We start from the raw sequence: 13,313 nt of genomic DNA on the forward strand, positions 1-13,313 counted from the left end.
AACTGTTAATCATCACGTTACTGGATGGTCCTAAAAGTAATTCAAAACGGGTGGAACCAAAATGGAGTCCAAAGTAGACATTGCCACGGGGAATGATGTGGTGGGAAAGTTAGGTCAAGTGGGCCTCCTATCAGTTTTAGGGAGTAGGTCTATTTTAAAACGGACGAGAAATGCACATTTCTTTTACTACAAACCTTTGTATGATGGGGCTGCTTGATTGAGCATCGTCTGAGCTGAGTACCTCACAAATGAATGGCCGTGGTTGTATAACAGAAAAAGCTACGTGCTAAAATAATATTTTACTGCGCTGTCACCCTGTTACATCTTGCTGCTGGGGTGCTTTGTCAGTTTGTTCCAGGTTCCCATCGCTGGGAGACACATCATCTGGCACTTTGGATAACCTGCATTTGACTGTGGGGAGAGCCACCGTGAAACGTACCCGCTGGAGACTACACGTCCCATCGGGCGAAACGGCGCACACACCACAACACTCCAAACGGGGGTAAAAAGCTGCTTTAATAGAACAGGTCTGGAAACAATAAAGCCTTGGCATTTGGCTTACAAAACTATAAAACCTCACTATTACATACAATTCCTAAAAACACACCCACACACTCTACAAAACGTACCCCTCATCAATAACCCATTTCCATGCCCACCCTGACCCGACCAATCCAGTACCCAGATGCCCAGCTATCCACCTTCTGTAAATTGTAATTCCCCTTGCTTTTTCCTCCCTTTGTTCCCTGTCCAAGTTCCCTGACCTCTCATCTTGTGCATCCGTACCCTTCCCCCCCCAAGCATGTCCGTAAAGACCCCGCCTACCAGACCTGTCTACCAGCGGCAAAAACGAAACAAGTGCATAACAAAAACCCCACGACCTGTCCTCTTAAAGTGATAGTAACATAGTGACATGCAATAACCAAGAAAAAAGCCCCTTAAGCTTTCAAGACTGACCTAAATTGAATATAAACTAGATGAACTAATAAGGAAATAAATATGACATAAAAAAGAGAGGAAAAAAGAATAGGGAAAATAAAAAGAAGAAAGAAAAAAGAAAGAAAGCAAAAAAACAATAAAGAAAAAGAAAGAAATAAGAGGGAGGGAGGGCTCGAACCAAAACCAACGACTAACCAGGGTGTGGCAAAATGGCCAAAGAGGCCGCCCACACCCTGCCCCTCCTATATAAGGCCTTCCCCTAAACCCACCCTTCCGCCTAAACCACCCAATCAAAGCCCAGCGTGGTGGTGTTCTACCACAGATGCCCGATCTGCCTGGGGGAGACCGGGAATGCCCTCGCTCCCCCCAAACCCCCATCGGGCGAAACGGCGCACAAAGCACAACACTCCAAATGGGGGTAAAAGGCTGCTTTAATAGAACAGGTCTGGAAACAATAAAGCCTTGGCATTTGCCCTACAAAACTATAAAACCTCACTAATACATAAAATTCCTAAAAACCCACCCACACACTCTACAAAACTTACCCCTCATCAATAACCCCTTTCCATGCCCACCCTGACTCGACCAATCCAGTACCCATCTGCCCAGCTGTCCACCTTCTATAATTCCCCTTGCCTTTTCCTCCCTTTGTTCCATGTCCAAATTCCCTGACCTCTCATCTTGTGCATCCGTACCCTTCCCCCCCAAGGCATGTCCGTAAAGACCCCGCCACACCAACCAAGCCAGCCCAGACATTTTCCTGCCCCACCCAAAATATCTGAAGTAACCCCGATCCCACAAATTCTCCCCCAACAACTCTGATAACTTCATTCGTAACTCCAATAAATAATGCTCATTTCCTAAAAAAGATAGATGCACTCCATCCTGCCGAAAAAGAGCTACATCCCCATGAACAATCTCACCATGTTGCAAAACTGAAAAACCTTCACTATGACAGAAACTATGCATTTCCCTATTCACCTTCCTACACTGCTTCTCTATATCCTTAATGGAATTTGCTCCCCTCCAAACCCTCCTAGGAACCAACTCAGTCCAAACAATATGTGTACCAGCCCATTTCTTCCTGATCCTCAACAAATCCAGCTTCATTACCTTCAGAAGTCCAATCCCTGATAAAGCTACTAAATCATTCTCACCTAAATGAATCACCAATAAATCTGGACAAATCCCCTGAGCCAATCGTTTGGAAAGAAAATATAACAATTCCCCCCACCTCATACCACTTTTCCCCATCCAGTAAACTTTCCAATTGCCTTCCAAAATGACGTGAGGCCGTCTGCGTCTCAGCCCAATGCACGAAGGAATGCCCCACAATCCAAACGGAACACAAATTCCTTTTCGGGCCAGCCACACGACCTGTAAAAGGCAGAAAAACAGAACCATTACCTATAAATTAAATAACATAGATAAAATTCAACAGACCTCAAAACTGATGAGTTCGAACATAATGTTTAAAACATTGGGACTAACAACGCCCCAACTCCATAATCTCTCTATCTGAATGCCCAACTTGTTTAGCTTCAGTAGCCGCTCCAATCCGAAATGAATGGGTACCATAAAATTGTGGATCCATCCCCAGTTTTTTAATCGCCATTTTTAGGACTGCAAGAAATTGAAAAGACTTCAACATAGTACCATCTTGATGAATGAATACAAACCTGGAACACTCTGGCAAAAAATTTACAAAAGACAACCAACAATACAAAAGGACCATCTGGAACACACACACCCCCACCCCCCCTGCAGCACTACCTCCCGGCCCCTACCTAACTGATCAACTTTTGATGTCCGTAACCACAAATATATCAAGCCATTACTTACCCTAATATCTGAACGTAGAATACCATCCTTACCTCTCACACCCAACAATTCCGAGACTCGAAAAGCCCCATAAAAAAGCCATGACATGCATAAAGATATGAGAACCACCTCCCAAGAAGAAAAACAAACTTCTTTCAAAACCAAAATCAATTCCCTCAACAAATGTGATGTAGTTGGGTGCCTCCGATCTCGCCTAACACCCCCTCTTCTAGCCCAACCTGCAATAATCCGCCTACAAATTTCACCCTCCATGGGATCATATCCCCAGGAATACTTACCATAAAAGGAAATGCTGGACAATTTACCAGATATGCTCACCGTTGACAGACCCAACTCAATCTGTTGCATGATAAAGCAAACTGCATCCCCCTGCCTTTGCACACACCCCAAAACACCCCTTTCCTTTTTACTGCCCCTGATTTAATGAAATCAGACCAAGCCTGCTCATAACGTTTCCTTGTCGACTGAGCTGTAGACTGTTCAATCAGCTCCAACATCCTTAAATTCCCAAATCCCACAATGCCCCAGGCACTGGTGTCTTCTTTGCATCTGCTCCCGGTGCAAGCCCACGGAATCTCCGCCACTGCAAATGAGATATCGCATCACCAATATCGTTATTAATGCCAGGAACATACTTAGCCTTGAAAATTATATTAAACTTCAAACAGTTCAATAGGAATAACCTCAAAAGATGCAACACTTTCTCATCCTTTGCTTTCTGCAAATTAACAAGATTCACAACAGTCTGGTTATCAACATTAAAAGCCACGTTCTTGTTGGCTAAAGTGTGACCCCAAATTGACAGAGCCACAACTAATGGAAAGAATTCCAAAAATGCAATGCTATGCCTGGCCGCCTTCAAAGCTGCCGGCCAACTCTCTGCAGCCCAACGACCATCCCAAAACACACCAAAACCAAGCGCACCTGAAGCATCCGAAAAAACCTGCACTTGCCAAAACCAGTCCTCGTCCTCCACCAACACTGTCACACCATTGAAATCCTGTAGAAAAGTAATCCACATCCGTAAATCAGCCTGAACACTGGCCTTAAGCCAGATATGGTGATGAGGCAAAACCGCACCTCTAACCGCAAAACCCAACCTCCTATAAAAAGCCCTTCCAACACGTTACCACCTTACATGCAAAGTTTAAATGCCCAAGTAACCTTTGAACTTGCCTCAACTCCAACTTCGGTTTCTGAACAGCCTCTTCCAGCAACTCAATCAATAGCTGAACCTTGTCACTAGGTAAACGAATCTCTATACTTTGTGAATCCTACTCAGTTCCCAAAGAATTTAAACATGTTTTGGGCCCTTACGTTTTCTCTGGAGCTAAGGGAACACCCATGTCCTTCATGGCTTTCTGAAAGTCCAACAAGGCTGACATACAGTCACCCAACCCAGCAGCACCCACCAAGAAAAAATCATCCAAATAGTGTGTTACAAACTTGTAACCTGTCTGTGACTGAAAGAACCATTGTAAAATGGAACTAAATAGTTCAAAGAACGAACATGAAACCGAGCAACCCATTGGCAACATCCTGTCCACAAAAATAGCCCCATCAAACTGCATGCCCAACAAAGAAAAATCGTCAGGGTGCACCGGTAGGAGCCTAAAAGCTGACTGAATGTCAGATTTTGCCATTTCAGCCCCAACTCCACAATGCTTTAGCAATGAATTGGCTTCATCAACCGAGGCATAGTGCACTATAGAATCCTCCGGTGCAATAAAATCATTAACAGATGCCCCCGTCGGCCAAGATAAATGATGTATCAACCGGAACTCACCCTGTTGCTTCTTAGGCACCACGCCCAAGGGGGAAATCGTCAAATTCTGCAAAGGCCAATGATCAAATGGGCCTACAATTCTTCCCATTTCCAGCTCCTTATGCAACTTAGCCCTCACCACCTCCGGTTGATCTAATGCGGACCTCAAATTGTTTGCCCATCTCCAAACTCTTGGTCCCTGATAACAAAGCCTAAAACCTTCAGAAAATCCCCAAAACAGAGCTTTTGCTGCAGACACCTTAGGATAGAATTGTAGCCAATACCGCATAACTTCAAATTTAATAGGTGTAGGGCCCTTTTCCTGCCACCTGTTGCATATGGCCCCTGCCCTGTCACTGCCTCTCCCAAATGGACCTTGTCCTCCCCAATGCATGCCTCCAAAGCATTGAAACACTGGATGCCTGCCCCCGCAGTTGGAGCAATCATGTCTGAATTTGCACTGCTGTCTTGTACACATACCACTATTGAAGGACCAGCATGTCCCGTTTTGCGGTAGTTGATCTCTTGCTGCACTCCCCACCCCCTGTTGGGTGGGACGACCCTGAAAGGTCTTATACTGCAAAGGCAAAGCACTAGCAGTTTGCATAACGGGCGCATTCTTCCCCGTGCGCAACCACTGCATCCATAACTCATTATCTATTTCCCTCCATTCTTTATCGGGATACACCGCCACCCGGGCACGAAACTCTTCATCATACTTAAACCATCCGAAACCACCATAATCCATCTGGGCCCTCCACACCATATCCATATATTTAAACAAAGCAACACTTCAATCTGGAAAACGCTCTCAGTAAACACTTGCGTATATCAAAAAAGCTGAGGTCCAATTCTCAATTGTAGTGGGTACCCTGGGCCAACGCGCTAATTCCCACTCTTCTTCCTTTGACCCCTCTTTGGCCTGAACCTCCCTATGCAATAACTTAAAAACACCAATAAACTCTCCTCTGTAAATTTTATCCTTCAGGGATTGAGTGAGATGCGCCTCCAATGGCATCGAAAACCCCATTTACGGACGTTTCTTATTCTTAATACTTCCCCCCGCACGCTCACCATCCTTTCTAGCCTCTTGCATGATATTTCTTTCCACATGGCTCGCATCCGGCTTACCTGAAACCGTATCCATGACACTTACCTCCGAAACTGAATCTGTATTCAACAAAACATCATCCCCATTCCCAGCCTGAACCCCAATCTCTTTTACCACCTTTGCAGCCATACTCCCCCCCCCCAGAGTGTGACCCCCCCCAAAAGGTATACTTCCCCCTCTCCTCACCTTGAGGTAAGTTTCCCGCAGATAGATCAATCCAACTCCTTCCACCATGACGATCGCCCCATACCTCCACCCTTGTTGATGCCTGGAAAACACCATAACTCCTTCCCTTGTTAGATTCCTGCACACAACCACCCCCTAATACATTCTTCCGCAAAGGCGCTGCCACCTCAAAACCACTCCCTTCTTTATAATCCAGAAGGTCGTCTTCCCTGGTGACACTTTCCATCCAAACCACCAGCTCCCCAGCTGGTAGAAGGCCCCTCTTGCGCAAAAGGCTGCATGCTCTGTGTCCCGGGTAAAATAGAATCCCCCGAAGTCAGGCGATCCGCTCCGGGTCTCACCCTCTCTTCCTTTCGGTGTCCAGGGGGTGTACTAACACCCACAGATGACGCCTGATTACCAGCAGGCCGCCCAGAACCTGTTGGTGCCACCTGCTCCTTATGCCCGCCCAGTGCATAAAAGCCACCAACACCCAGGTCCCTGAACTAATAACCATGGCTGACAAAAATCCACCCTCACCTGCGCCCTACCAGCCTTACCACTAACATCAGCCTCTCCATACAACATACCCCTCATACTCATACCACCCTCGTCCATTACTTCCATATGCTGCCCTGACTGATAAATAGACTGATTGCTCACATCCCATTCCTGAACCTTATGCAGCATTGGGCTAAATAATCTAGGCACCAATTGCAGCCTTCCCCCATCCTGCCTCAAAACAGGGGCATTAACAACAACCACACCTGAAATCACACCACCTTCTCCTAAACTGTCAATATCCTCACCATCCGACAACTCTATAACCTCCTGTTGCTGCAATGTAATGGGTGCAGCCATCTTGAAGGCTGCTCCACACTGCCTTTCCTCTAAAGCACCCTCCCCTTGGTTATTGTTACTTTCCGAGGGGAGTGGAGCTTATATTTGTCCTTCAGCAGAAACGCGCGTTACCACGCACGCATGCGCGCCAGTCAAACAATCCCCCAAGCGGCCAGCACTCGACACCGCACCACGTTGACTAAAACCTCACCCCCTGGCACAAACGCGCTGCCGGATCGATGCGCCAGAACAGCGTACGAACTTCGTTCCGCTTCTCTTGCCCGCCGCAATCTGCCCAGGTAAGCTATTGCCTTGACAACTTCCTAATGCCACCACAACATCGGGTGACGCAGCAACTTTTCTACCGGCCACGCTTTTTTGCCGGAATTTTTTTTACTTGCGAGTTGGGGACTCATAAGCCATAACCGCCGCAGCCACGCCCTCCGAGGAGGCTCTCTTGGGTCTTTTCAGACCCACCCACGCCTGCTGAAGTACGCTCTCTTGGAGGAGGTCCTCCCTACCCTCCTCCTAAAGCATTCTCAAAGCCCGCAAAACTTTTTCAGAAGTATCCATACTCCCCCCAAAAAAAACACTGCAAACCAATAATATAGCACACCTAGCTAGCTAAGGCCTACCACTCGAACCAAAACCAACAACTATTTTGGGTGTGGCAAAACAGCCAAAGAGGCCGCCCACACCCTGCCCCACCTATATAAGGCCTTCCCCTAAACCCACCCTTCTGCCTAAACCACCCAATCAAAGCCCAGCGTGGTGGGTTCTACCACCGACGCCCGACCTGCCCAGGGGAGACCGGGCATGCCCTCACTCCCCCCAAGACCCCATAATCCCCTACTGGACCATCACCTATTGCCAACTAGCGCTATTTATCTGCATCACAGTCCAGCGGCGCGGGCTGCGCTCAGGCCAAGGGAGGGGCCATATGTCCCCGTCAGCGACTGAAAGAGGTTGTGCCAGCCCACTTGGTTTTATGGACCCTTTAAAGGCACTGTTGTAATTTTGTGGCCTCTTTTATTGCCAATAACTATCCTGGCCTAGATTTTCCCTGCTGAGTTAGTACATTGGTGGCCTACGAGTTTAGATTCTCCAGCGAGCATTTTGTATCTATTTGTTTATTTCTCATTGTTGTACCATGGTTATGTGTTCTTGTTTCGACTCATGAGGCTGTTGGTTGTAATTTCTAATTATACATTTTGCTTCATAAGCCATTTACTATTTCAAATGTTTAATGCTTTAATTTCTTCCAAAAACTTTGGATCGTTGTTGATTTTATTTTATTGTTTTACTTTTTGATTTTATAATAATGGGCAAAAACTCAAGGTATCTGAATTGGCGCAAGAACCAGCAAAACACAGGGACATATTTAAGAAAAATGGTGCTGTACACAGTGCCGCGCCGCTTTTCTTGCACCCCTTAGCACTCCCCTAATGCCACCAGGTGTGCACTGTATTTAAAATATGGAGCACCATGGTGGTGGTTAGGGGACTAGTGTCAAAAAATTTTATGCTAGTCCGGTGCTTTGCAGGATTAATGTAAAAAACTTTTATGATAATCCTGCAAAGCACCCAAAAGTCCATTGTAAGCAATGGAAGCCTCGTTTTAATGCCTGCTCTGAGCTAAGGAATTACCTGTCATTGATAGTGCCTACCGCCATGGTTTTCATGGAGTTAAGGAAGCCACAAAAACCATGGCGGTAGGCGGGGTCATAATCCCACGGGCAGAACAGTGACGGCTGCCGGGCTGGAGATAAATATCTCCAGCCCGGTGGCTGTTACCGCCGCGGCGGTCGGAGTGGTACATTGACAGGTTGGCTTCAGCCAACCCGCCAATGTCATAATATGGCGGTAAGTACCGCCAGCCTGTTGGCAGTACTTACCGCCATATTATCGCCGACCGCCGAGGTCGTAATGACCCCCATAGTGCACTTAAGCCACTGACTAGGTTACTCGCTTTTTCTCAATCTCCTTTAAAACCAGAAGACAGTGTTTTTGTACAATTCTGTAGGATGGATAGAACACTATGTTAAAGAAATACAGATCACAGGTGAATCCGACAATATCTAAAAAAGAAAAAGGTACATAATGAAGGTAAGGGAAGGCAGGACCCCATATGATAATAACACTGGCTTTTTCACACGTTACATAGCTATTCAATGCAGCGGTTTAGGTGCATTAAAAACGTTTGGATACTGCTGTGGGGTTAGAGTTAGTAAGTGCAGAGGCGGAGTCAAAGGTGAGGCTAAAAAGAACAAAATATTCTGAAACCATGTTGTTAATCTTTCACCATCGAGTAATTACATATAAAATAACACACATATTAAGTGCAACACAAATGGAAGTTAAACTAATTGGTGGGAAGTGCATTATTTTATGTTATAAAACCTTCCTTTGGTTAATGCGATCATTCCAGATGTCTATGTGTGCAATTAGAGGCCCATGGAATTGAATCCTCTTTGGTGCAGCAGGGAAAATGACTTGTGCATTTTTATTGCTACATAGGGCCAGATGTAGCAAAATTAGATTTTGCGACTCGGAAATTGCGACTCGGTTCGACTCGCAATTTCCGAGTCGCAAAACCATTTGCAGAATGGTGTCTCAGACACCTTCTGCGAGTTGTTATGGGGTCGCAAAGACCCACTTCATTAATATTAATGATGTGGGTCGCATTTTGCGACCCCATAGCGAGTCCCTGCACTCACAGGGATGGTGGCCTGCTGAAGTCAGCAGACCTCCATGTCTGTGACTGCTTTTTAAATAAAGCAGTTTTTTAATTTATTTTGCAGCCCGTTTTCCTTAAAGGAAAACGAGTTGCAAAATAAAAAAAATAACGAAACCATTTGGTTTCGGTTTTTCAGAGTAGGCAGTGGTCCATTGGACCACTGCCTGCTCTGAAAAACCCTTTTTGGCAACATTCACAAAGGGGAAGGGGTCCCATAGAGACCCCTTCCCTTTTGCGAATGGGTTAACACCAGTGTGACACTGGTGGTAACTGCAAATTGCTTTGCGACCGCATTCGCGGTCACAAAGCAATTTAGCATAGCGATGCGAGTCACAATAAGGAAGGGAACACCCCTTCCTATTTGCGAGTCGCATTCACAATTTGCGAGTAGGTACCGACTCGCAAATTGTGAATGTGCATCGCAAACGGCATTTTGCGTGGCGCAAACTGCGATTTTTGCAGTTTGCACCATGCAAAATGCTTGCTACATCTGGCCCATAGTACCTCAAAGCACTACGAGTTAGTAAGTCATTATCAGGGCACCTGAATTATGTGATTTTGCAGCCACAGCGTTTTTTTTTACATAATTATGGGTCTGCAGCATTTGCTACTTAATCCATCATCTGCTGCATAATCTTCAGATTTTGACATACACAAAAATTATTTCTAGCTCTAACTGTTCAAAAGGTACTAAAATTGTAGCAACATGTGTTGTTGCGCATCAAAGGTCCTTTGCAAAGGTTGACTTCTCACCTTTCTATTGCTGTGTTTGGGTGTTAAACTGAGGTGCAACCTATGCTCAGACAGTGCCTACAAGAGTAAAAATGACACAATAATGAAATAATACTATCAGACAATGTGCCACAATTTGCCTTTTTTTTTGCTCCATACCTTAGTCAACTCTGCCACATACCTTGGCTTTCTCCTGCTTCATGATTCCAGTGGCCCTGGTAATTATTGTAAATGCGCATTACACACAGTATGATATAGGCTGCCACAAAATGCACACATAAATGTAGGTTAAAGTGCTTCTAAAGTGTAGGTTTCAATAAAAAACAGATTATACCTAGAGCGTACATGTTTTATGAGAGTCCATTAAAAGCAGGCACTCCCCAGCTCAGCATGGAACACCCTTGCAATACCTCTTAAAAATACAATATCTTCGCCATCAGAAAGCTTCAAGTGACAGCATCAATTAATGCCTAGATCTGCTCCCAAGCAGCCTTTACATTTGCAGATTTTACAAGTTGAGCACATTTGTATTTCTTTCTGGAAGCAGGCACACTGACAAGAATGGCTGTTTATTATCAGTCTGCCAATCCCTCTGGATCAGAGCACAAAAGACTCCCTCCCCCTGGGGAAACTAAATTGTCAAATTAACTTTTGTTTGTTTGCTGAAAGGCTAGAATTATGGACAAGTGCCATCCGTTAAGCCATCCATCAAGGACAACGGATGGCAGGGCTAAATCACGCACAGTCCATGAAAATTACAGACGAGTGGTCACCCTAGTTGCAGATAGTGTGCGAGACCATGACGATACTTTATATCCTCCCCTACCTGCTCCTGTGGTGACCATACTGTGTACCCATCGTTTTTTGCCTTAGTGGATTTATCTGGGCCCCAACTAATTATTGCACTCTCTAACGGCCTTATACACTCCGCTGACTTTGCATCACCCACTCTTGATGATATTGCAGACCTTTCCCTACAAATTAAGGTCTAAAGATCTGAGGTGGACAATTTCAAATGAATGATAATGTGCCTAAGTCCTACTGTGAACCAACCTTTATCGCAAAAGGATACTAGCACTATGATAAGCTCTGTATCTGGTCCCTCTGAACATACATCTGATCTTGTGATGCTTTCTGTAAACCTGGCTCTGCCACAGGTTAACTGTGCTGTGCACAAGCGTGAGTCAGGTAGCAGCAGCCCCACAGTTCAAACAAGGTGTCTCTTTTTCGGGCCTTGCTTCTTCTGGGAATTTATTTTTAAATGATCGAGCATGTAGTGTAAGCAATTTGGTAGGTTTGAATATTAGAGGCAGATGTCCTCTTCATCCCAGCTCTATTTTTTGGGTTAATGTTCTTAAAATTTTGCCTCAGGCAGGGTATGAAAATGAGGATTCCCTAATTAATAAATAAAGCAACCCACTGGATCCGTCACACGAGATGATGGTGATCAGTCATTTATGACAACATCCTCCGAGCGAAAATTAAGTAACCAATCTTTCGATTATATGGAGCTACTGCCCAGAAGTGGGGATCTTGTTGATGATTTGGTGGTCTTGGATCTGAGCTCTCCTTCACTTCATTTTACACAAGCTCGGTTAAAATATTCGCATTCAGCGAAAAGATGCTTTAATTTTTTGCCCAGTACTGGTCCTTTGCCTTTCAGATCCCCTGTTCCTGAGGTGGATTGACCATCTTTTCCTACCAGCCCTCCATGTTTTCCTTTGTTGAACTCTTCACCTGTCATTCTCAGTCAGTTAGGACAACATTTAAATCAAATTGCGATTAATAACTCAAGCATTATTCACACCTCTTGCTTGCTACTACCAATTGAACCAGCCAGTCCTAGTGTAACACTTGAGAACCAGGTTAACCTCTGTTTTCCAGTTCCAAAAGTGCCCCATCGCTCGCTGATCAAAATCATTTCCTGTAATGTGGCTGGTCTCAAGTTGAAGATGACGCTACCAGAATGGAGTGAGTTTATAGGGAAAGTTTGTTATTTGCTTGCTACAAGAAGCCTGGAGCATTGATCCTATCTTTAAACCTGAATATTTAAATTTCCACTTTCCAACTACTTCAAATCATATAGGGAGACCATTTAGGGGATTAATGATATGGCTCAGAGTTACTCTGAATTATAAAATTCACCAATTACACTTTGACTCCCCTAATATGCTAGGCATTAGTATTGAGAGTGATAAGTTACCTACGGTAGAGATTTTTTATATCTACACTGAAGGCGCAAAGGGAGGCACTGTTTAAAAAAACGTTCAAAATCTTGAGGACTATTTCGATAGGACGCAGATGCAATCTCGTATTATTCTTTCAGGTGATTTTAACACCACTTCTGAGCCCTTGGATTGGAACAATATTGGACCAACTGGTGAGGAGGATGAGAGGTGTGGTTAAAGATTCCACTACGTTCTGGGTTTTGGTCACGTGGGGTATCAGTGGAACAGTACCTCATTTTTAACCATATATCTCCGTCAGACTGGTAAAAATGTTTTTCCAACTTGCACTCTGGTGGTACTTCAGCAACTTCTACAGCATCTTCTATATCGCAGGACATTCTTCCCTCTGAGAGCCCGCTCTGTGATCTAGCTGATGTTTCCACCTCTCTTGACTAATAGAGGTAGGGCTGCGAGACCGGATGGTATACCAGCAGATCTTTTTCTTACAAATAAATCAGATTTGTCGAAATATATCACAGCACTCGCTAATTCCATTGCCAAGGGTGCTCCGATTCCTGACTCTTGGAAGGGTGCCACAGTCATTCCGGTTTATGAAAAGAGTGACCGCAGCTCTGTGGCAAATTGTAGATCTATTATTCTGATGGACTGTACACAAAAGATTTTCTGTAGAATGCTGCTGAACAAAGTTCTTCTATGGACATAAGAGGAGGGCATATTGACACCATTCCAAGCTGGCTTTCGCAAAAGGCGTTGTTGACCAGGCCTTTCGGTTTCTTTCCTTATACTGGAAGACTGTTCATCAGCAGAGGCAGCTTGTATGTTGGCATTGTCGATCTTAAATCAGCTTTTGACCTGGCACCTCATGCCAAGCTTTGGCAGGTACTTAGTGTTTGGCCATGCCTCCTGAGCTTTTGGCTTTGCTCAGTCGACTACATGAAGGAATTTGTGTGAGAATCCAATGAGGAGCATAAGGTCAGCTTACTGATAGCATCCC

At 45.0% G+C, this 13,313-nt stretch overlaps 1 protein-coding gene and 1 long non-coding RNA gene across 2 annotated transcripts in view; one reads left to right on the plus strand and one right to left on the minus strand.

The window, feature by feature from the left end:
- Positions 1-553: 553 nt before the first annotated feature.
- Positions 554-6,622, minus strand: LOC138266648 (uncharacterized). Its single transcript, XM_069215457.1, has 2 exons — positions 5,844-6,622; positions 554-2,316 (listed from the first exon to the last, which is right to left on the minus strand). The coding sequence occupies exons 1-2, from the start codon at positions 5,937-5,939 to the stop codon at positions 1,435-1,437; spliced, it is 978 nt and encodes a 325-aa protein (XP_069071558.1). The 5' UTR covers positions 5,940-6,622; the 3' UTR covers positions 554-1,434.
- Positions 6,623-6,789: 167 nt separating this feature from the next.
- LOC138265902 (uncharacterized) overlaps positions 6,790-13,313 on the plus strand; it is a 255,142-nt gene continuing 248,618 nt past the window's right edge. Inside the window, exon 1 of the long non-coding RNA XR_011199439.1 lies at positions 6,790-6,961. This is a non-coding gene — a long non-coding RNA (uncharacterized lncRNA). The remainder of the gene's footprint in view (positions 6,962-13,313) is intronic.

This window comes from Pleurodeles waltl, chromosome 11, assembly GCF_031143425.1.
Source record: "Pleurodeles waltl isolate 20211129_DDA chromosome 11, aPleWal1.hap1.20221129, whole genome shotgun sequence".
Classification (NCBI taxonomy): domain Eukaryota; kingdom Metazoa; phylum Chordata; class Amphibia; order Caudata; family Salamandridae; genus Pleurodeles; species Pleurodeles waltl.

Coding starts and splice junctions, on each gene's coding strand:
- LOC138266648 (XM_069215457.1), bottom strand. CDS start 5,939: ATGGTGTTTTCCAGGCATCAACAAGGGTGGAGGTATGGGGCGATCGTC. Junction 2,317..5,843: donor TGCGGGAAACTTACCTCAAG/GTGAGGAGAGGG, acceptor TGCCTTTTACAG/GTCGTGTGGCTGGCCCGAAA.